We start from the raw sequence: 22,461 nt of genomic DNA, 5'->3' as shown, positions 1-22,461 counted from the left end.
ACCGTTGCTATAGAGAGTGATGATATTGTATTGCAATTTGTAGCACTTCAAAGTCAATACCAAATCAAAACTAGTTAGCACATTAGTTGTAATTGAGAAGGTTTAATGACAAAATATGGTTATGGAGAGAGAGAGAGAGAGAGAGTGAGTAAGAGGAAGGAGGAGGTAAAGAGAGAGAGAGCGCCCCAAGAAAGGGACCCAGAGAAGAAGAGAGCCAGAGCATCAAAAGAGACAGAGCAACAGTTTCAATCTTCTTTTATCCTTTCCTGACCATGTGACCAAAAATGATGCATCCCGTTATAATAAAAGAAAGAAAGCGTCTACATATGAATTACTGTTGGGGTATCCCAAGATGATTTTTATGTGGAAAATATATATACAGTATATTTTTTGGTGGCAGCAGGTGTTCATTTCGAGCAGTCCTCTCCAGGGAACGTGATCGGCGAGAGCGGTCGCACGGTCAGTATCGTTCGAAAAGAGAGAGATTTCCAGGGCATGCTGGAGTACAGGAGAGAAGACGAGAACAAACTGTTCAAGATACTCATCACAGGTGATACGAACATCATAAACATGTAGAATATCACTAAAAAACACAAACGTGTTTAGCTTTTTTACTTTGTTTCTTCAATGCAAAGATAAAAGGAAAGAAGAACTCTTCTCTTGACTCTATAGATTGTATTCCACTGGACAGAGTAACTTTCAGTCTTTTGATCACGCTGTTTATCTACCAGAGCTCAAACCCCGAGGTGTGGCGGTGAATCTGATCCCAGGCCTGCCTGCTTATATTCTCTTCATGTGTCTGCGACACGCCGACTACGCCAACGATGACCAGCGGGTCTCCACCCTCATGAACTCCTCCATCAACGCCATCAAGAGCGTACTGAAGGTGAGACTCTCAGACAGAAAATGCAGGAATATCCATGGAGATGACCGTGAAACATCTTTACATGAAAAACATTGTCTAGATTCTTTCAACAAAACATCTGATAAATAATACTGTGACCCTTTAAATAATTAACCGACTGTTTTTCCAGAAACGGGGAGATTTTGAGACCATTTCATTCTGGTTGGCAAACACCTGTCGCTTCTTACATTGTCTGAAGCAGTACAGCGGAGAAGAGGTAGGCTTGATGTCTGGCTGTGTTTCATATCCGAGTGTGCTGTCTACTTAGAAAGCATTTTAAGCATTATCACACGCCTGGCATGAAGATTGTTTCAGAAAGTCAGCAACAGTTTTTTAGGTATATCCCCAGCTAACAAAAATATCCTATATTCTATGAACATTTTACTAACTTTCCCATTAAGTTTTGAAAAAGTTATTTCTGAATGATCCCTCTTTGTTAACGTTAAGGGAACATTCCATTTTATAATTTTGCAGACATTATTATGGGAATATTACTTTTGAATGTTCTGAAATAGTAGTAATTAGTAACATTAAAAAAACTAAATCCTTTCAGAAAACGATGTATAATGTTTACATTTTGAGAATATTATTAAATACCAGATACCTTTAAACAAATGTTTTGTTCATGTTACTGAAAAAATGTTTGTTTGTCTTCATGAGAACCTTGCCAGAATGTTAGCTGGGACTATAGTTCTGTCTGTATTCTGATAAGTCTAATATTTTTGTGTATTTTTGTGCTTCATTAGAGTGAGTTGTTAGCGTAGCAACATGCTAACATGTTGCTCTATTGGAATTAACTATAGCTGTCAGTTTTTGTGTGGCACAGTGTTGTTTCTTGAACATTTTTACTTCAGTTTTTCACTTTTAGGATACAGCTTCTAATGCAAACAATATATAAATAGATCAATCTAAAAGTTTTGTAAAACATTTAGCTTTCTGTAGAAGCTAGCTGCAAATATTAGGAGTAAAGGTTTGGAGCCGTGTCTTTCACATACATGTGAAGGTTTTCTCTTTATTATCTATAATAAATGTAATTATTCACTGCTATATGAATGCTGACCTAATATTTAATTTCTTCCTGACATGTTTTAGGGCTACACATAGGGTTGCCACCTTTGATTTGTGAAAAACCGGGACAGTCAGCGCTTCTTTGTTTTTGCATGAATTTCCAGCGCTATTTTTCCTTCATATTTAACTGAAATTTTTTAACTGTAAAAAAAAATATAATCTTGCATCACAATAAGTGTATTGTCATTGTCAAAACATTTTAGTAACTAAACTGAATTGTATTAGGTTTACTGACAACATGTTACAATGTTTATATAGTACAATTTCTGGTAAGCTATGTTTTTTTATTATTGCTTGAAACAAATTTCAGGATTTCAATTCAGTTCAATTCTTGTGATTTGATTTAATTGACTAATTTGGATAAATATTAGGTACACAAGATAGGCATTAATTTTTCTCAAGAAAAAAAATCTCACCTAATGCTGTAAACATACAGAGAGCCCTATCAGCTGGCAGTATTATTTAAGGTTAAAAATAACTCAAATTAAATAATGCATTTTTTATTATAATAACTTTATTTAATGATAAGTAAAAAATATAATAAATATGTAATATAGTAGCCTACACATGTTTAGCAAAATACTCTCTATAGCTCTTTTTTTCTAGCCAACAAACATGCCATAACCTATATTATGGTCATTAAATGGCTTTCCTGGGATAAATGTTATGTGACAATTGTTCTCCAGCTGTTTTATTGACCCTTTCTGCGGTTTAAAAACGCTGATTGATCGATATTTATGATGAATAGCCTACACATTTCGGTAAGTTGTAGGCTACTGTTTCTTTTAACATTGTTCATTAGTGTTCTTTTTACTATTAGCTATAGTAGAGATGATCGGTTCACATGCCGCTAAGGATCTTTCACGTCACATTTACAAACGCCAAAACATATTTAGTGTTTGAATTTCGTAATAAAATTGACAGAATCTGAGAGCTGAGATTTTTTTATATATCATAAGTAACCTGCTCTGTCTAGTCTGTCGGTCTCCGTGTCCTCTTTGCTTCGCGATTTTTCTGTGCGTGAGAAAATGGATGTGTGGCGTGAGAGCGTGTGAAAAGTGGCAATTGCGTGTGGCAGCTCTGCAGTAAAAGTAGAAATTCTACTTTAGAAGTACATTTTCACAAAAAAACGCGACAATTCGTGTCCCGGGAAAGAATATAAATTTTCTGGGACTGTCGCTCAAAAAAGAGAACAATCCCTGGAAAACCGGGACGGGTGGCAAGGCTAGCTACACAAAGACACTCCTCGTCAAAACGAACACTGTCTGTCAAACTTTGACCTGTCGGAGTACTGCCAGGTTCTGAGCGATCTAGCCATCCAGATCTACCAGCAGCTCATCAGGGTCATAGAAAACATTATTCACCCCATGATTGGTAACTCTGCATGCTCTGGTTATACAGATCTCAATATTTAATATACGTTCTCTTCTTGATCATTCCCTCTTTTCCTCATCCCAGCGCCAGCCATGTTGGAGCAGGAGACCATTCAGGGAGTGATGGGTGTGAAGCCCACAGGAATGAGGAAGCACACGTCCAGTTTCCCAGAGGACAGCGGTCACTCGCTGGAGTCCATTTTGAAACAGCTGGATGTTTTCTATTACACGCTGCTCCAGCACGGCAACGACACCGAGCTGGTCCGACAGGTCATCAAACAGCAGTTCTACCTCATCTGCTGCATCACACTAAACAACTTACTGCTTCGCAAGGACATGTGCTCCTGGAGTAAAGGCCTGCAGATCAGGTACTGACGGGTGATGAGGAGACGATTCCTCAACTATTAATAATCCTAGTGTCGTTGCTGTGTCTTAAAATCACTCAAGCGTAAGAGAGCTGGAGCTGTCGCAGAAACAACGTCACAGTCATATAGTTTTATCCTACATGTTACTTATTTACAATAAAATAACAACCAGTTATGTTGAAGTATTAAGTACCTACCTGGTTTCATCGGTTTTTATATTAATTTGGTTTGCCATTGTATCCGAATTTGTTCATAAACATTAAACTTATCATAATTGAAAAAAAAATAAGCACGTTTAGATGAATTCATTAAGAATGCATTACCTTCTCTCTCGTTTATTTAACTGAAATAATATTCAAAAGGCTTTTTCTTTTGACTTTTCCCTCTTTAAAATTTGGTAGTATTGGCAATGTAATAGCAATTTTTTATCTCACTGGGAAAAACAGCATCAACAGGTGTAAGAAACATTCAAGAGGCAAATTGTAATAAAGAGAAAAGGCTTTATTCTCTGAGGATTCGTTACAGTTCCGCAGCTACCCAGATTGTAAGCAAAAATCCTGAAGACATAATAAAACTGAGACATTTTATACAGGCCCCCAACATCTTGACCAAACCCTTCTTGGTTAGTGTAATCTTACAGAAAAGATACCTTCTATCCTCAGCTGGTTTGGACTGGTTTCTTAACCCCCCCCCCCCCCTGAGCAGACTACACTGTTCTTTGATTCTTGATAACTCAAAAGGCCTTCATTTATGACCTAATTTGCCTCCTGCTAGATTGCCCTTCTGCTTCCCCTAAGGGGAGGGCATGGGACCCCATGTATATTGTTAAACGACCCCTGTATTCTCCTGGCCGGATCCTTTCTCGTGCCCAGGTGTAAGTATTTTATTACCCTGTCTTCCTGTCCCTTCTTCAGCTGTTAGAAAACCCTCACAGAAGCACATGGTCAGATGCTACTACACATAGTTAAATGAAATCAACAAGTTTAAATGAATAAACACAAGAACAATGAAATTTTCATTAACATTTCCCCCCTGTTTATCATTCTCTGATAACCAACAAAAATAATAAAAATTCATTTCTATTTTCTAAAATTAATCAAACCCATTTTACTATTGAATCCCCAAGAATACAATCACTTCAAGTCTTTACATCACGGTTATACCCTTCATATTTGATTTTCGTATACCTGATCACTCTTCTTTAAACTTGTAGGAAAAGAAAGGATTAAAAGTGAAATAAGCTTAGGCTGTTTTTGTAAGGATAGACCCTTAATTTTGTAGCAAGCAAGTAAGGTTTTATTCTGAAACCGGGCTAGACGAATTAGCACTGTAATTGCATCCCCACAACTGTAGGTGGACCCTCAGTCATTTCAGCATAAATAAGAAAAAATTGAAGTTATATTTAGTAGGAAAAACATCATTAATTCAATCAAAACCCAAAAGAAAAACCAAGTACAGAGTAAATATAAAGTAAATAGAAAATCTTTCATGTTTCAAACCCTGTCCTTGTACGCCATCTCATGACACGGATGACTGCTGCTTTTAACCCTCTTTACACATTATCATCGTCCTTAGAAAGAAAGAATTTAGAAAGTTAGAAAATAAGAAAATGAAACCCCCCCCCCCCCAGTTTACCACATTACTGTAGCTTCCGCTACTTCCACCGTCTGCCTCTGGCTGTCATTTTCGCCAATTGAACAGACATTCCAGTATTCACCCATGAATAACTAAATTATCAGAATAACACCTACAATCATAACTCCTATAGCCTACATTCAGCCCTTTCCATTAATCCACGCCCATCTACATATTTCCTAACCGTATTTTGTTAACTTTTCATTTAATCGGGCAATGGTTTTACTTAGTAAGCTCTATTTAATACCCTATTTAATCAAATCTAACCAGAAGAGTTTTATGATTTTATCCATTCTAACCAATTTGGTTGTTAAAAAAAAATTAACTCTTACTCCGACTGTCTTTTTTGTTCATGACCGTACTTCACATCATTGAATAGATTTTATACTTTTCCTGAAAACATTTGCACCAAAAAAAAAATCATTAGATCTATATCAATACTAAGCCCTAGTTTGATTTAATCAAATAAAATCATCAACATCATCACAAAACAAATTATTCTGCTAAACTTAAACCATTAATTGGTCCACATCCTCCTCCAGGTGTGTTGACCATCTCGTTCGCCCCATGGACGTTCCGTCTTCACCAATATGACACTTTGCGTGCCGTAGAGAGGATTTTCCATCGCTGGCAAGGGAGGGTACATTACTAGCACGTCCTTGACCCCTCACTGTCCTTCGCGTTGGCGCGTGGGGTTGCTGAGGTTGGTTGGTGTAGTCTAAGGTCAGAGGCGTGGACCCAGGTGTCACCCTCTCCAACCATTTTCTGATCATTACAAGATTTTTCCTTATCCCGACCGCACCTCTACTGGAATTAACCATTTCCTGCCCGTTGTCACCTGTGAATGCAGACCCTAGCTATTTTGTTATTGACCACTTGTCTGGCCGGTCGTCCCTTTTGGTGTGACCTGTTGAATCAACAGCCTGAAACATATTGTCACCAGATAATTTTGCTCACTGAATAGCACTCAGGGTCCTTGTTTTCCCTGAAAAACACTTAACCCACTTTGCTCATGTTAACAAAAAAATATTTATACATTTGGAACAGAATCAGTTCTGTTTGACACAATCCATCCTGACATTCTGCAAAAGGAAAGTTTTAAGTTATGTGCTGCGCAAGGTGTGGCACCTCTCTGCCACAATAATAACCCAGTTTACTGGGCACACAGTCTGCCCTGTATCAAAAGTCTGCATGCTCTGTAAGGAAAAACAAAATGTCGAGGTTATTGTCAGATAGTAAAGTACACATTCTTTTGTCTGCTGTGCTGCCGCGGCCTTCGCTGCCCTGGCGTTTCCTGTTGAAACAGTCCTTTTTAGCCCACTTGCAGACAGCAATTTTGTTAGGGAGGAAAAAAAAAAAAATGACTTCCTACATGGCTTTTACCCAGTTAAACGCAGTGTCCTCCCAACATTTATCGTCCCAACTGTTTGATTGCATTCATCAAATTTGAACCCCTTGGTATGGCAATTGTTACCATCCCCCTTTTGATGCATGATACAACTCGTGCATCAATTTAACATAAACGTAAGCCACAATCTCATCTTCTTATCTAATAATTTGAAGGGCACCGGTCCTGAGTCTCACTGCTTTTCAAGCCTGTTATTTGGTCTCTTAAGTCAGTCATCTACAAACATTTTCCAATGTCAAAGTAATCAATTGTTTCTATCAGGTCAGGTCGTCGTGTACAGACTTGGTCAGTATCAGTCAAACAACATTCTCTCTCTGTTCACAATAATCTACAGAGCTTGATGACCAAAGTTCTTTCAAATTTGTCATTTGCCTTAACCCATCTGTAATGATAAAACTCATTCCAGAGGTTAATGACACAATATACACACTATTGGGACAGAATAGCTTCCCTAAACTAACACATACCAAACATGAATCAACACTTATAAAACATACAATGCTGTCACCATCCAACACACACACATACCTGACTATGAACCGCTCATATTCTCATATTCATATCTTTGATTTTAACTCTAAGCATATTTAAATTTTAAATAAGATTTTAAACTTCTCATTTTCCTGTAGCTTTGATCTAATTTTACATGGTCTCTTTACCAGTTTCAAAGCCCGTCTGTTCATTATTCATTTTCTCTTAGAAAAGTCAGCTGGGTTGTTTTGATTCATTATCATTATTTTGCTTCAGCTTGCTTTAGCATGCCGATAACAGAAAGACTGACAGAATACCATCCGTTCCTTCACTCAAGCAGTCTCTCTCACTATAAACAAATAATCTTTTCAATAGCCTCCTAAGACTGTAATTTAGACAAAATCTAATAATAAATTCATTTCAATAACCTTTGACCATTAACCTTTATCCAGACTTTTCTTGAATCTACAAAAGCTGTCTTCACCTTTAGCCACCACCACGTCTAATGACCTTCAGGATTTAAAACTTACCAAACATATCTTACATATCTTACAGACATATTATTTCAATATCAACTTCTATAATATTTTCCCTTGCCCATAAGGCAACCAACATCATGTTCCTGATAAAAATTAAGTTTTGTTACTGTCTCCCCAACAAATAATGACAATCACCTCACGGTCTCAGCTGGCTCTTGAAAGCCCATTCCCATCAGCTCTTTATCTTTAATTTCCATCAGGGTGTTGTCCCCTGGCATAGTTTCAAACACTTGTCACAATGAAAAACAAGTCATCCAATGAACGCGGTTTCTGTTGAGTGGTATAGAGGAACTCACATTTTCTGGGTCAGACTGCCGTAACTCCTCACAGCTCCATCTCCCCTTAATGATTTAAGGATGCTGCTGGCCTCACAGTCATCCGTTCCACTCTCATACCTTTCTCACATAAAACACCTCCCTTCACTATTGGGCAGGTGCCCAGTGGCGGCGAAGCCCTGTCTTAGGTTGTCCCCCTCTGGCCATCGGAGAATCTTACCAGTCTTTGGGTCGACACCTCATGCACACTGGTAACCGCTCTTTCCCACCACGAAATCAGTTTTCCCCAACAGACTTTTCTGGAGCTTAGGAAAGGCACATTCAAGAGTCACCAGAGCACTCTGGGCTGCCTAATAGTGTTAACACAGGGAGACAGGTTAATAACAACAGTTTTTAATCACCTAAATCTTTTAAACATCTTCAAATCAGCAAAAATCGCAATACTGAGATTATACTCAGTGAATTTAGTCATCACAACTGTCTATTCAGTGTACTGTTACATCTGTAGCCGGAGCCATCAGCCCTGTTTCATGGTGGAGGCTAAAATCAGACAAAGAAGTTACTGGTCCTAGACTAGTCAAAAATTCAGTTTTACTTTTTAAAACATTTACAAATTTCCCTTTAAATGTATGAAATCTGACCTGCCTTGTAGCATGATTTCCTTTAACATCCATGTCTATGGTTTTCAACTAAAACAATGTGCCTTACACAGGCTCAAACAACAGCTTTCAGCTGACATTGAATGAGAGAGACTCTGAGGCATTCAGGACTGGTACACTGTACTCTCATAAACTTCTAAAATCAAACTTTATCTACCATCTCTTAACTCTAGCCCAGCAGTAAGGCATCCTTGCCAGAATTTACATGTATTTTCAAACAACCATATTTTACATTTGTCTTTTGCCCACATCAGGGAATTTAGACATTACATTACAAATTTCCTCTCAGATCTTGTCTCTGTCGCACTGGCCGTTTCAGCCACAGCACACACCAGATTCTGATAAGCAAACTGTTTCAGCCAATCACAAGCTTATCTTTTGAAAGCAAAACATCAGCTCTTAGTTCTTTCATGGTCAACACTATTCCTCCACGTTCAAAACACTAACAATCAGGGCCCGGTTTCCCAAAGCGTTCTTATCTCTAAGTAGTTCTTAACCTATTCCTTAACCTCTCTCTTAACCTTATGGCACGATTCCCGAAACGTTCGTTCGCTAAGTATATCTTCTGTAAGTCACACTTTCGTAAGGTTGGTCTGGACCACTCTTAGCTTTACCTTATCACTGTTGCAGGTCTATATGAATATAATTCTGAAGTTTTAATACACCCAGACAGTATTAAATTAGGCTAATTCAAGTGTTTTCATGCAAAGAATAAAATTGTCATTACACTGATTGTTGTTAGATTTTTAATTATATTATTATACAATATTATTAATTTAATTAAAACGCTATTTTAAAGGCCAGTGAAAGCATAGGCTACTGTCAGTTAAGTCCTATTCGGACGCTAATATTGTTTCTCATGGGCTCGTCCGGTATTTTAAACATTTACAGGGGTAAGTCGGTGATTTTAGTGCCGTCCGAATCCATAATTGTCACATGCCTGTCCTGTCTTGTGTAGCACATGTGGTGTTTGTGTTCCTGTCTCTGTTTTGACCCCACCCTTCTTGTTATCTCATTATTGGTTTCATTTGTCCCACCTGTTGTTCCCTCATTACCTGCCTGATTTGTCCCTTTTATAAGTTCCTTTGTGTTTGCAGTCTGTGTTGGATCGTTGTCTTGTCATGTGTTCCTGTTCTCCTGTAACCCGCTTGGTATGTTTTTTTGAAGTTCTTGTTTTGTGCTTTGTCTTTTCTTTTATAAATAAATATTATTTCTCCTTGCATTTGAGTTCTCCATTAGTTTCTTTATTGTAACGTGACAGAACGATCCGACCATGTTGAGAACTCAGCAAGGACTTTCCCACCATCCACCAACCCCCTTTGTGTCGTGCCCCCTATACGAACACATTAGCCGTGTTCGGGTCCTAAATTCTCTCCGCCAACAAGGCGCGGACTTAAGGAAGTTTGCGGCCAAATTCCTTGGAGTGGCAGAGGGATTACGATTCAATGATGAATCTCTAAAGGACCTTTTTTTTTGCGCCCTCGACGAACCCATGGACTGGATACTTCGGAGGGCGTATGATCACGGTACTTTTGGGGAGATGGTGGAGGGTCTCGCTCGCTTGCAGGAGCGAGAGGCCAGGAAGAGCGTCACAGTTCCGGTGGTCCCGTGTCCAGTGGTCACAGTTCCGGTGGTCCCAGTTTCGGTGGTCTCGACTCCGGTGGTCCGGAGACGGAGGAGGAAGAAAGTGTCTGTTCCTGAGCCGGAGCCAGTGTCTGTTCCTGAGCCGGAGCCAGTGTCTGTTCCTGAGCCGGAGCCAGTGTCTGTTCCTGAGCCGGAGCCAGTGTCTGTTCCTGAGCCGGAGCCAGTGTCTGTTCCTGAGCCGGAGCCAGTGTCTGTTCCTGAGCCGGAGCCAGTGTCTGTTCCTGAGCCGGAGCCAGTGTCTGTTCCTGAGCCGGAGCCAGTGTCTGTTCCTGAGCCGGAGCCAGTGTCTGTTCCTGAGCCGGAGCCAGTGTCTGTGTCTGTTCCAGTTCCTGAGCCGGAGCCAGTGTCTGTGTCTGTTCCAGTTCCTGAGCCGGAGCCAGTGTCTGTGTCTGTTCCAGTTCCTGAGCCGGAGCCAGTGTCTGTTCCTGAGCCGGAGCCAGTGTCTGTTCCTGAGCCGGAGCCAGTGTCTGTTCCTGAGCCGGAGCCAGTGTCTGTTCCTGAGCCGGAGCCAGTGTCTGTTCCTGAGCCGGAGCCAGTGTCTGTTCCTGAGCCGGAGCCAGTGTCTGTTCCTGAGCCGGAGCCAGTGTATGTGTCTGTTCCAGTTCCTGAGCCGGAGCCAGTGTCTGTGTCTGTTCCAGTTCCTGAGCCGGAGCCAGTGTCTGTGTCTGTTCCTGAGCCGGAGCCAGTGTCTGTGTCTGTTTCAGTTCCTGAGCCTGTGTCTGTTTCTGTGTCTGTTTCTGAGCCGGTGGTGTCTGTTCCTGAGCCGGAGCCGGAGACGTCTGTTCCTGAGCCCTCAGTGACCGCGACACTGGCCATTATGACCACAGCCATGTGGTGTGTGTGGGCTACGCACACACTTGAACCGGTGGTGTCTGTTCCTGGGCCGGTGGTGTCTGTTCCCGAGCCGGTGGTGCCAGTTCCAGTGCCCGAGCCGGTGGTGCCAGTTCCAGTGCCCGAGCCAGTTCCAGTGCCCGAGTCGGTGGTGGGAGTTCCAGTGCCCGAGCCGGTGGTGCCAGTTCCAGTGCCCGAGCCGGTGGTGCCAGTTCCAGTGCCCGAGCCGGTGGTGCCAGTTCCAGTGCCCGAGCCGGTGGTGCCAGTTCCAGTGTCCGAGCCGGTGGTGCCAGTTCCAGTGCCCGAGCCGGTGGTGCCAGTTCCAGTGCCCGAGCCGGTGGTGCCAGTTCCAGTGTCCGAGCCAGTTCCAGTGCCCGAGCCGGTGGTGCCAGTTCCAGTGCCCGAGCCGGTGGTGCCAGTTCCAGTGCCCGAGCCGGTGGTGTCTGTTCCAGTGCCTGAGCCGGTGGTGCCAGTTCCAGTGTCCGAGCCAGTTCCAGTGCCCGAGCCGGTGGTGCCAGTTCCAGTGCCCGAGCCGGTGGTGCCAGTTCCAGTGCCCGAGCCGGTGGTGCCAGTTCCAGTGCCCGAGCCGGTGGTGCCAGTTCCAGTGCCCGAGCCGGTGGTGCCAGTTCCTGTGCCCGAGCCGGTGATGTCTGTTCCTGAGCCGGTGCCTGTTCCCTGGCCGCCCGAGGGAGAGTCTCCGCCCTGGCCGCCCGAGGGAGAGTCTCCGCCCTGGCCGCCCGAGGGAGAGTCTCCGCCCTGGCCGCCCGAGGGAAGGTCTCCGCCCTGGCCGCCCGAGGGAAAGTCTCCGCCCTGGCCGCCCGAGGGAAAGTCTCCGCCCTGGCCGCCCAAGGGAGAGTCTCCGCCCTGGCCGCCCGAGGGAAGGTCTCCGCCCTGGCCGCCCGAAGGAAGGTCTCCGCCCTGGCCGCCCGAGGGAAGGTCTCCGCCCTGGCCGCCCGAGGGAAGGTCTCCGCCCTGGCCGCCCGAGGGAGGGTCTCCGCCCTGGCCGCCCGAGGGAAGGTCTCCGCCCTGGCCGCCCGAGGGAAGGTCTCCGCCCTGGCCGCCCGAACTCTGTGGCCCGCCCTGGCCTCCCGAACTGTCCATGTCCCCTGCCCTACTCTGGTCTGTCCCTCCCGTCCCACCCTGTTCTGTCCCTCCCGTCCCGCCCTGGTCTGTCCCTCCTGTCCCTAGTGGAGCGTCTGGTAGCCGCTCCTTAAGGAGGGGGTAATGTCACATGCCTGTCCTGTCTTGTGTAGCACATGTGGTGTTTGTGTTCCTGTCTCTGTTTTGACCCCACCCTTCTTGTTATCTCATTATTGGTTTCATTTGTCCCACCTGTTGTTCCCTCATTACCTGCCTGATTTGTCCCTTTTATAAGTTCCTTTGTGTTTGCAGTCTGTGTCGGATCGTTGTCTTGTCATGTGTTCCTGTTCTCCTGTAACCCGCTTGGTATGTTTTTTTGAAGTTCTTGTTTTGTGCTTTGTCTTTTCTTTTATAAATAAATATTATTTCTCCTTGCTTTTGAGTTCTCCATTAGTTTCTTTATTGTAACGTGACAATAATATCAGTGTTTTTCTCACCCAACCCGCGTAAAAATCCCTGGCCAAATTAGTACCTTCTGTTTTTTGACAAACAGGTCGTGTGGTAATTTAATTGCGGTCTGAATCCACATCTCTGAGTTTACAAGAGATTCAAAATTCACGGTTTAAATCCTTTTTGATCACTGCCGAGCACCGTACGCAAGATGTAAACTTTTATTACAATGCTGGAAAGTATTTACAAGAACAATATTTCATCGCAGCTCCACCTCAGCGAACAAAAATTGGAAAGAGAAGAAGGCACGTAAATTTTTGAAAAGGTTATTGTGGCAGCAATATATGTTACAATTTTAAAATATGTAGGCTAGGCTATTATAGGCTATTATAGTTTGGATTATTTTTTATAATATCCAATAATCAGAATAAATTGCAATTTCAACTATTTCTGAAGTGCTTCATTTATAAAGATCACCGCTTTCTCACATAAACAGCCCCTGCACGAGAGAATAATTGATTGTCGAGCCATCAATATCAAACAATTCAGCACCATTGCCACGGACAGCGCCGGGTAACGTCGCACGTAAGAGTATATCTTAAGCAGCTTCCTAAGGTATGGTTCGGGGAACACACTTAGGAACATAAACAACTTTGGTAAGATATATCTTTCAAGCTTTCTTAGCGCGCTAAGAGTGAGCGTTATCGGGAAACCGGGCCCTGTTTGTTTAATCAGATGCCTTTCTACACATTTTACATTTAGCAACTGTTAATCCCGTAACACTGCCTCTACTTATTTGATCACATTTCATCTCAATTTTAGTTGTCAAGTTCTCAATTACTTTATTGTTTTTTTCTTTTTTTCTTTTTTTTTCCTAGGAGTTTATCAATCTCCAATTAGGATTCACACTAACTTTTGAGGTTGCTAGCACTCTCCGCTTTTGATACATTTTTTGCATTTATCATTGTAAATAATCTGTCAGATTAGTCTCTCTACATCATCTAAACCCTTTTAAAGTATTCCATTAAAAACACAATCATCCTTTTAGTTACCGGTACTTTTAAAATATTCTGCAACTCATTTGTTTGGAGTCATTATTATCTGTAATTTTACATCAACCTGTATTCATCAATTCACTAGCTCTTTCCTTCAAAACGATTCCCTTAAGACTTAAATCTTTCAACCTTCTTACGACTTCCATCTATTAACTTTCCTTTAACTTTCTTTTCTCCCTTGCACGTTCTTTTCACTTTCTTTAGCACTGCGTTCACATTCTTAGTTCTTTCTCAGACGAAAACTTTATTATCGTCATTTAAATACTGTTCTACTTTCAAAAACCCACATTAATACACGTCACTTTCACGTTATCACTTTCTTTTCTGAGTGTCCATTTACAATTATGGGCTAAATGGCCCCACTGACCACAATTAAAACACTCTCTTTACCTATAGTTTGATCATTGAGCTTGCAAACAGCTCCAACTTACTGCACACCCTTGAAGCAGTGTGTCCCAATCAGGAATGTAAACAGAGCCACTGATAAGCAGTTCTCTGTATTCTTTTACAGTCCACCAGTGTGGATTCAATCACAATAGCCAAATCATAATCTTCATCATTATTATTGGCAGCACATTAATTTTCATAAGTTGCAAAGAAAATCACTCAACATATTCTAAGGGGTTTTCACTAAACATTTTCTTTTTTTAACTTCACATTTCTTTGAAGTCAAAGCTTCAGAGCACAGCTGCTTACAGCGTTTGCTCTCTTCTGTCCTACTGTTTGTTTCAGGACTCTTCATAAAGTATAAACATTTGTACTATATGCCATCAATTTCATTAAAACTGTGTTGAAACAGTATTCCTCTATCAAATGGTTAGGCTGCAGATTCAACTTAACATTATCATTTTCTCGGTCCCACTTATCTCTGCTGTTTCACAAAAAAACAAAATATCCTATTACTCATCTCTCAATCCCTAAATCGCACAGGCAGCCATTATAGCTGCTTGCTCCTTCAACTTTTATTATGAAAATTCTCTAGACATCACTATTTTACCAGTAAAATAAAATTGTTTCCCATTCTGCTTAATAAAACTTTTGTTCATCTTTATATCATGTTAATCCCTGTTAATCATACTCAATGCCTTATTTTTATCTAAAAACTCACTTTTCATACCATTTTTAACTTAATTTGACTTAACAGGCGTTCATAAATTGTTCCATGAACTTTATCTTCCCCTACATGCTAGTTCCTTCTGCATCTGTTCTCTTTTATCTGCAGTCCAACAATTCTCTGTTTATAATTTCCATCAGGAAAAACATTCTATCTTTCCCTATCTTCGTTAGTTCAACAAACTACTGTCTGTTCACAGTTTTACACACATGCTGAACACGACTACAACAACCTTTTTGTTAAACAATTATCCGTTTCTCAATTTCTTGCATGCATTTCTAGCCGTAATTTTTCATTTGACACAAAATAGGTGTGTAAAAACGATCTGGTTTACTGTTAGATGACCCCATTTTGGCTGAGTTCCTCTTTTCTGGATTTCACAATTCGACACGTGTCTTACAGAATCTGTCAAACGTCTTCGACAGACCCGATCTTTTACCCCGAGATCGGACGGGCGTCAACTTGTAATTACGCTCCACTCAAAGTTCTCTCACCTGCGCTTTTTCGCTTGCTTAATTCTGTTTTAATTGATTAATTCAATGTGGTCTTGTAATTACGTTCCACTCAAAGTTCTCTCACCTGCACTTTTTCGCTTGACTTAATTCAATGTGGTAAAACTTCGAGTAGAACACAATCACCCAGAAACTTTCTCTAAGGTTTACATACATTTCGAGTAGAACACAATCACCCAGCAGCTGTGATTTCTCTGAATCACCAGTGGACCCCTGTCCACTAACGAGCTAAGTGAGGCAGAAACCGGTCTGAAACTGTCAGATCAATTTCTCCCCAAAAATTGTGATTTAACTGAATCACCTCTCGCTCGTACCAAAAAGCAAAACTCAGCCAATATGGTTCATGTTCACTCACAATTATCAAATTACACTCAACTTCAATAAAACAATTTGCCGTGTCTTACCCAGAGATGCTTTTTCTGTTTCTCCCGCAATCCGCGGATTCTTTATGGTCCTGGTGGGAGCTTCCTCCACTGGCCCTGAATGCGGTATTGGCTCTCTCTCCCGTAATCTGTTGAGTTTCTATCTCAAACCGTCGAGGTATGAGACGGCCGCCTGGTGCTGCCGAGGTCGTGCACTTTCCCGTCAAATCCGTTCTCAGGACCAGGAGAAGAAGCGTCCGCACAGGATCCCACTTCTGACACCAGCTGTAATAGCAATTTTTTATCTCACTGGGAAAAACAGCATCAACAGGTGTAAGAAACATTCAAGAGGCAAATTGTAATAAAGAGAAAAGGCTTTATTCTCTGAGGATTCGTTACAGTTCCGCAGCTACCCAGATTGTAAGCAAAAATCCTGAAGACATAATAAAACTGAGAATTTTTTACAGGCCCCCAACATCTTGATCACACCCTTCTTGGTTAGTGTAATCTTACAGAAAAGATACCTTCTATCCTCAGCTGGTTTGGACTGGTTTCTTAACCCCCCCCCCCCCCCGAGCAGACTACACTGTTCTTTGATTCTTGATAACTCAAAAGGCCTTCATTTATGACCTAAATTGCCTCCTGCTAGATTGCCCTTCTGCTTCCCCTAAGTGGAGCTCGTGAGTCTCTGGAGCCTCTGATTCAGGCGGCTCAGCTTCTACAGATCAAGAAGAAGAGCCAGGACGACGCAGATGCCATCTGCACCATGTGCACGGCTCTCACCACCCAACAGGTGTGTGTGTGTGTGTGTGTGTGTGTGTGTGTGTGTGTGTGTGTGTGTGTGTGTGGTGAATAGAGTCTTCCAAATGAAACTGTGAGTTGAGTTCTGATGTGCTGTGTCTGTGTCTCTCTGGGACAGATTGTGAAAATCCTCAGCTTGTACACACCAGTGAATGAGTTTGAAGAGAGAGTGTCTATATCATTCATAAAGTCTGTACAGGTGAGTCATTTCTCCATGTTTTTAAATGTACTTTAAAGCAGATATTGTTTGATATTTTTCATGGTTAAACACTTCTCCCTCCACTCCACAGAATTTATTAAAGGATCGTAAGGAGTCTTCTCAGTTACTGATGGACGCCAAGATCATTTTGTCAGTCACTTTCCCCTTCAACCCTTCATCTGTGGCCCTCGAGACCATCCAGCTCCCCAGCAGCCTCAATCTGAGCTTCCTGACGCGAGTGTAAAACACACCAGTGATGTCATCACGGATCCTACGGGAAAGATACTGGAGAATCAATTTCGTAATAAAGGCTTGGATTGTATTTATTTAGTCACGTTTTCTGGGATGATTGTTTACACTTCTTGTATCACTGTAAAGGATTTCACTTAAGAGATGAATTTTAAACACATTTCACTGTATTTTCAAGTTTATTGCATTGGGTTTTTGGGGCTAAAGTGGGTTTGTAATGTTAAGGACCTCAGTTGTTCTATATCTTGAATGCTACCTTTACAGTGTTTGAATGAAATATTGCTGTAAAGCATATTAATAAGTCTTCTTGTATGGTTGAAAATGGATAGGAACACTTTTCTAAATCTTTAGGACTATCTTAAGTTAAATATTTTATATGCAGTAGTTGGATGTAAAAACTGTTAATCAGTATTGTCATTTGAAATATATTCAATGTTATAAAAGAGCTTTCATATATTGACTCAAGTTTTGATGAGTTTGTATATTTTCTTGGCACTATAGTGACTGTGGCAAATCAGACACAATTGTTTGTTATATTTAACAAATAGTGTTTAAAACACCTCAACCAACAACAGAACGAGACACCAGTGGGTCTGTGGTAACCCCCAAAAGGCAGAACGAGCCTCTGGTTATGGATGGCAGCGGTGGACTCACTTTGGATCAGGCTAAAGAATGAATTAGGGAAGCATACTTTCTTTAAAAAAAGGGTTTATTTCATTAATTCATAAGCAAACCTGCTATGAATGAACATTAATATCTCCAGGACATTGTGTGTTGATTATTACGGTCTTGTACAGTGTCTTTTGTATTGTATACCATTTTATGCATGCTTTATGACACAAAGTGCTAGTTACCTTAACTACATTTTTTGTGTCTACTAATTTGTATTTTGATGATCTAAATGGTCGTGTATATTATATGTTAATACCTATGCAACATAGTTATACAAGAATCTAATAGTTTCAGCATTAACACCCAATCCAATTACACACAGAATACCATCTAGAACAAAGTACAGCGAGAGCGATTCGATTTCAAAAGCATACAGAGCTTTATTTATGGTAATTACGACATGGTAATTACGACATGTAACATGATTTATGTTCTCAACAGTCAGCATAAAATTATGCTGCCATGTAAGTTTTCTCAATTATGAGATAATTAATTAAAAAAATGTAAAAAAAGGATTTAGACACTGCACTATTTTTATGTTGATTACATATATTTAAATGTATATATACACATCTCTGTTAATGTGAACTAAAATTCATCTAGACATCACTTATGGTTAAAACAACTGCACATTCCTTATAGTTTTATTAATATTTATAGTTAATGTCCACATTTTAAAGATACTATTTATCTTTCATTAATTCAATCCCCTTCATGTCGTCTTAGTATCTTCTTCATGCTTATCATGCTTCCTTGGCATTCTAGGGAAAAGTGTTGGGATCTTGGGCAAAGCAAGTGTTCAACTGGTTCCTGAATCTTCCACAGACTCTGGTATGGATTTCAAAGACCCGATTCCTGAGCTGTGAGAGGAGGCTTTTGAGCCTAATGTGCTATAAGATGAATCCCTGTCTGCTTCTGCCAGTGATCTTAGTGAACCGTAAGCTGAACTTCCCACAGACCATGTGTCCGATTGCTCATCTCCACTCACTGGGGGTTAAAAGGTTAAAGGTTTTAAAACTGTTACAGACCATAATTCTGACATTTAACACTTTCAATGTTCCTAAAAATAATATAGCCAATAGGTACAGTAATCATTATCAGGTGCAAAACATTATACCAATTCTTCATTAATCAGATGGGATTTTAAAGTTTTGTTGCTGTTTTATCAATGAAATATCTTTATTACAAGACTGATCACCATATATTGCACTTATTTAAAGTGACCTTTTTTCTTGTTTATTTCATATCAATAAATGCAAACCTTTTACCAAGATTAAATTTTTTACATTCACATTTAAAAATGGACAGATTTAGCTGTCACAATGGTTGTTTTCTGATCAATTATCAACATTGTTGTAAAACATTCAGAAAAAGCTAAAGGGTCCAAATGTTTTTATGTGATGTGGTTATGTGGAAAATGTGGTTACAGATTTAGGATAATGAAGGATAGAAATAAATATTTTCTCAAAACAGATTTATTGCTCTAATGATAAAAAAACAAATGTAACGAGAGACAAAAGTGCACTGAAAGTGGCCAATAAACAACAGGCACTCACTGTCAGGTGGTATCCATTGCATGCTGTTATATCGTTTTATGGCCCCTGATTTGTAACTTGTGTGAGATGAATTTATGGAACGTGATGAACCAGAAACTGGGTCTGCTCCTGATAGTGATCTTAATGAACTATAAGCAGAAACACTCACTGGAAGAAACAAATGAAATCAGTAAAATATTTAAAACTGTTTATACAGACCAAAATTCTGACATTTAACACTTTCAATGTTCCTAAAAATTATATAGCCTATTGGTAATCATTATCAGGTGCCCTTTAAAATATTATATCAATTCTTAATCCGATAGGATTTTAAAGTGTTGTTACTGTTTTATCTATGAAGTCTTTATTACAAGACCGATCACCATTTATTGCGACCATATTTATTTAAAAGGTCTAAAACTTTCAAAAAGATTGAAGAACTAATGAGCAGTAATAACAGGTCTTAACCATTAAAAAAGTTGATCATCAAACTCAGGAGCTCAAGCTAAATACTGTGTTTTTCCTGTTAATTTCATATCAATAAATGCAAACCTTTTACCAAAGGTTTTTTACATGTACATTTAAAAAAACAAGAAGAACACGATAAGGGAAAACTGCAAATTTAGCCGTCACAATGGTTATTTTCCGATCAATATAAGTGTCAACATTTGTGTTTGTGTAAAAAAAAAAAAAAAAAAAAAAATACCATTCAGAAAAAGGTAAGGGTCCAAATTTTTTCATGGAGAAAACGTGGTAACACATTTAGGACAATGTAGGCTAAATATAAATATTTTCTCAACAAAACAGATCTCAGATCGCTGTAATGATAAAAAAAAATTGCCTTGACAAATAGCGGTTAATGAAAAGAAGTTTATTGTTATTATTGCTGTGACTGTTACATTTTCATGATTTACTTAATATACTCAGTGTGAATATCTGCATTATAAAGTATGTGGACTCACTCATCTGTGATCTGATGTTTTCTCTCCTTTTCTGCATTCTCTTCATTCGTTCTTTTGCTCTCTCTTCCTCTGCTCTTTTTCTCTCTTCCACCTCCTGTAAAATCTTTCTGTCTATTTCAAAATGTCGGCCGTTGTTTTGTGCCACTGTCTCCTCAATCTTCTCCAGCAGCTCCTTGATCTGAGTGTCGTCACTCCTGTTGAGATTGTTGAGAACATGAAACCTGTTCCCACATTTGTCCAGCAGCCGCTGGAGATCCTGTCCTTCACTCTCAATGTGCTGCTCTATAGATGTGTCTGACAGAGAGTCTCCACAGGTGAACAGCACTATAGTGTGACTCCAGACTCTCTCACTGAGAAGATTCAGATGATCCTGCATTGTTTTTCTCTCAGTCTCTTTAAATCTATCATCCACATCTATGATCAGTAGTACAGCGTGTGGTCCTGGAGGACACAGAGACACACTGAGCACAATCTCCTGTTTCAGTATCTCAGGACTCTTCTCTACAGTGTGATTCCTCCACCATCCTGGAGCTTCAATGACAGTGATGTGTCTGTCTGCTACTTCTCCATGTCTCCTCACACACTGAGCAGAACTCTTCAAGTCAAACTCCTCTCTGCCCAGGATGGTGTTTCCTGATGAACTCTTACCAGATCTTCTATATCCCATCAACACAATCCTCAGCTCTGAGAAATGTTGAGCATCACCTGAAACAAATAGAGAACAAAACACACAGATTCAAAATTATACTGTACTGAGAATATGTAAATATTTGTTCAATATACATTTAATAAAATCGTAATGAAGTAAGTGATAATGTTCATTCATCATAAACAGATCATAAACAGATCATAAACCTGTCAGAGTGATCTGGACCTTAATATGATGCTAAACCTATAGGTTTGTATTATTTATAAATGATGTACATGAAATAAGTGTAGATTTTAAGCATTCTTGTCCAACAAACACTAACAGGTTTAACACACTGATCCAACAAAACCCATGAGTCACTGGAGGCTGGTGTTTGTTGGAGTTTAGTCAGTGTGAACTAGTGCCTGAACACTAAAGTAAAGTCCCTCTCTGAATGGGGGGTTACTGAAGCTTTTAGATGTTTAATGTTAGAAAAGAAATGTATTTTCATGAGAATAGATGCTTTTCTTTTAAATAGTTAAAAAAATAACAAGATTGCTAATGAAATATATGATTTCATTTACAATGTTCATGTGCTTCCTGTCCAACTTTAGGGTCTGTAGGACATCCTCCACAGCTCCACCACCAGCTTAGAAAATCACTCTTCTTTTTCTTATACATTTTAAACATGTCCATAAACTAAATTCTTAGTTAATCTGATTATACTTATCATGCTGATCACAATCCATGTCTTACATTAGACTCATTACAGTAGTCGCCATTCTGAAATGTACTGTTATCATGGCTGCTCCTTCGAAAAGTTTCCAGTTATTACCAAAACTCACAGTAATGACTGAACAGTATTTTTATATCTGCCTCCATTCAAAAGTGATTATGATGCAAAGTCAATGATGTTGACACCACACTGGATGAAAGGCTGTATCGCAGCAATACTTCAAGCTATTAAAAAACTTGGTACACTTCATTAGCATTATGATCTGATCTACACGCCAAATTTGGTTGCAGCGCCACCAACAGTTCAAGAGATTTGAAGAATTACTAGTATTTTTCCTCAAAATTTATTGAATAATTTGTAAAAAAAACATGATCTTTACTGAATTTGCTGAGATTGGATGAATTGCCTGGTCGCCATTTTTTAAAATTTGTCATAAACTATGATGTGTATTAAATATCATGTGGTGAAACCTCAGCTCACAAGAATTAATGAACTCAATATTCCAAGATCAATATAACAGATCTATGTAAATTATATATAAAACCTTATGTTATTTTGTGCTTTAGAGATGCACATTGTAGTTCTTCTGACTGTTATCAGCCTGCTGTGCCTGCTGTATGCTCAGCCCTGAATTGCTACTTGTAGAACCAGTGTTAGTGGAGAGAAAAGGGGGACTGAGTGCATTCTACCACGGGAGCACCCACGTAAAACAATTTCTACCGAGGACCCAATGCAATAATGAAGTGAACATCTTTTTCACAAGGGAATATCTAGCACTATTATGAAAAAGCAAGCTTAAACCCGCTTATAAAAAGCAGACCAAAAAGCCTTTCCTACATATATAGACCAATATAAAAGTGAGAACAGTGTTGAAAAAGAAAATATTATCTTTTTTGAGCTTTTTTGCTTCTATTTTCATAAAAAGTAAAATTTC

General features: G+C 40.1%; 1 protein-coding gene across 1 annotated transcript in view; it reads right to left on the bottom strand.

The window, feature by feature from the left end:
• LOC308684252 (uncharacterized protein) overlaps positions 1-22,461 on the bottom strand; it is a 65,333-nt gene that overhangs the window by 30,366 nt on the left and 12,506 nt on the right. Inside the window, exons 6-13 of the mRNA XM_081355367.1 lie at positions 20,164-20,868; positions 19,223-19,369; positions 18,494-18,653; positions 16,905-17,016; positions 15,917-16,030; positions 8,286-8,388; positions 7,904-7,974; positions 729-880 (exon numbers count right to left, since the gene is read on the bottom strand). Coding sequence (XP_081211493.1) covers positions 729-880; positions 7,904-7,974; positions 8,286-8,388; positions 15,917-16,030; positions 16,905-17,016; positions 18,494-18,653; positions 19,223-19,369; positions 20,164-20,868 — 1,564 coding nt within the window. The remainder of the gene's footprint in view (positions 1-728; positions 881-7,903; positions 7,975-8,285; positions 8,389-15,916; positions 16,031-16,904; positions 17,017-18,493; positions 18,654-19,222; positions 19,370-20,163; positions 20,869-22,461) is intronic.

This window comes from Scardinius erythrophthalmus (assembly GCF_964197995.2).
Source record: "Scardinius erythrophthalmus genome assembly, chromosome: 24".
Taxonomy (NCBI): domain Eukaryota; kingdom Metazoa; phylum Chordata; class Actinopteri; order Cypriniformes; family Leuciscidae; genus Scardinius; species Scardinius erythrophthalmus.
The sequence above is the reverse complement of the archived record's forward strand: the minus strand, read 5'-3'. Positions and strand labels throughout refer to the sequence as shown.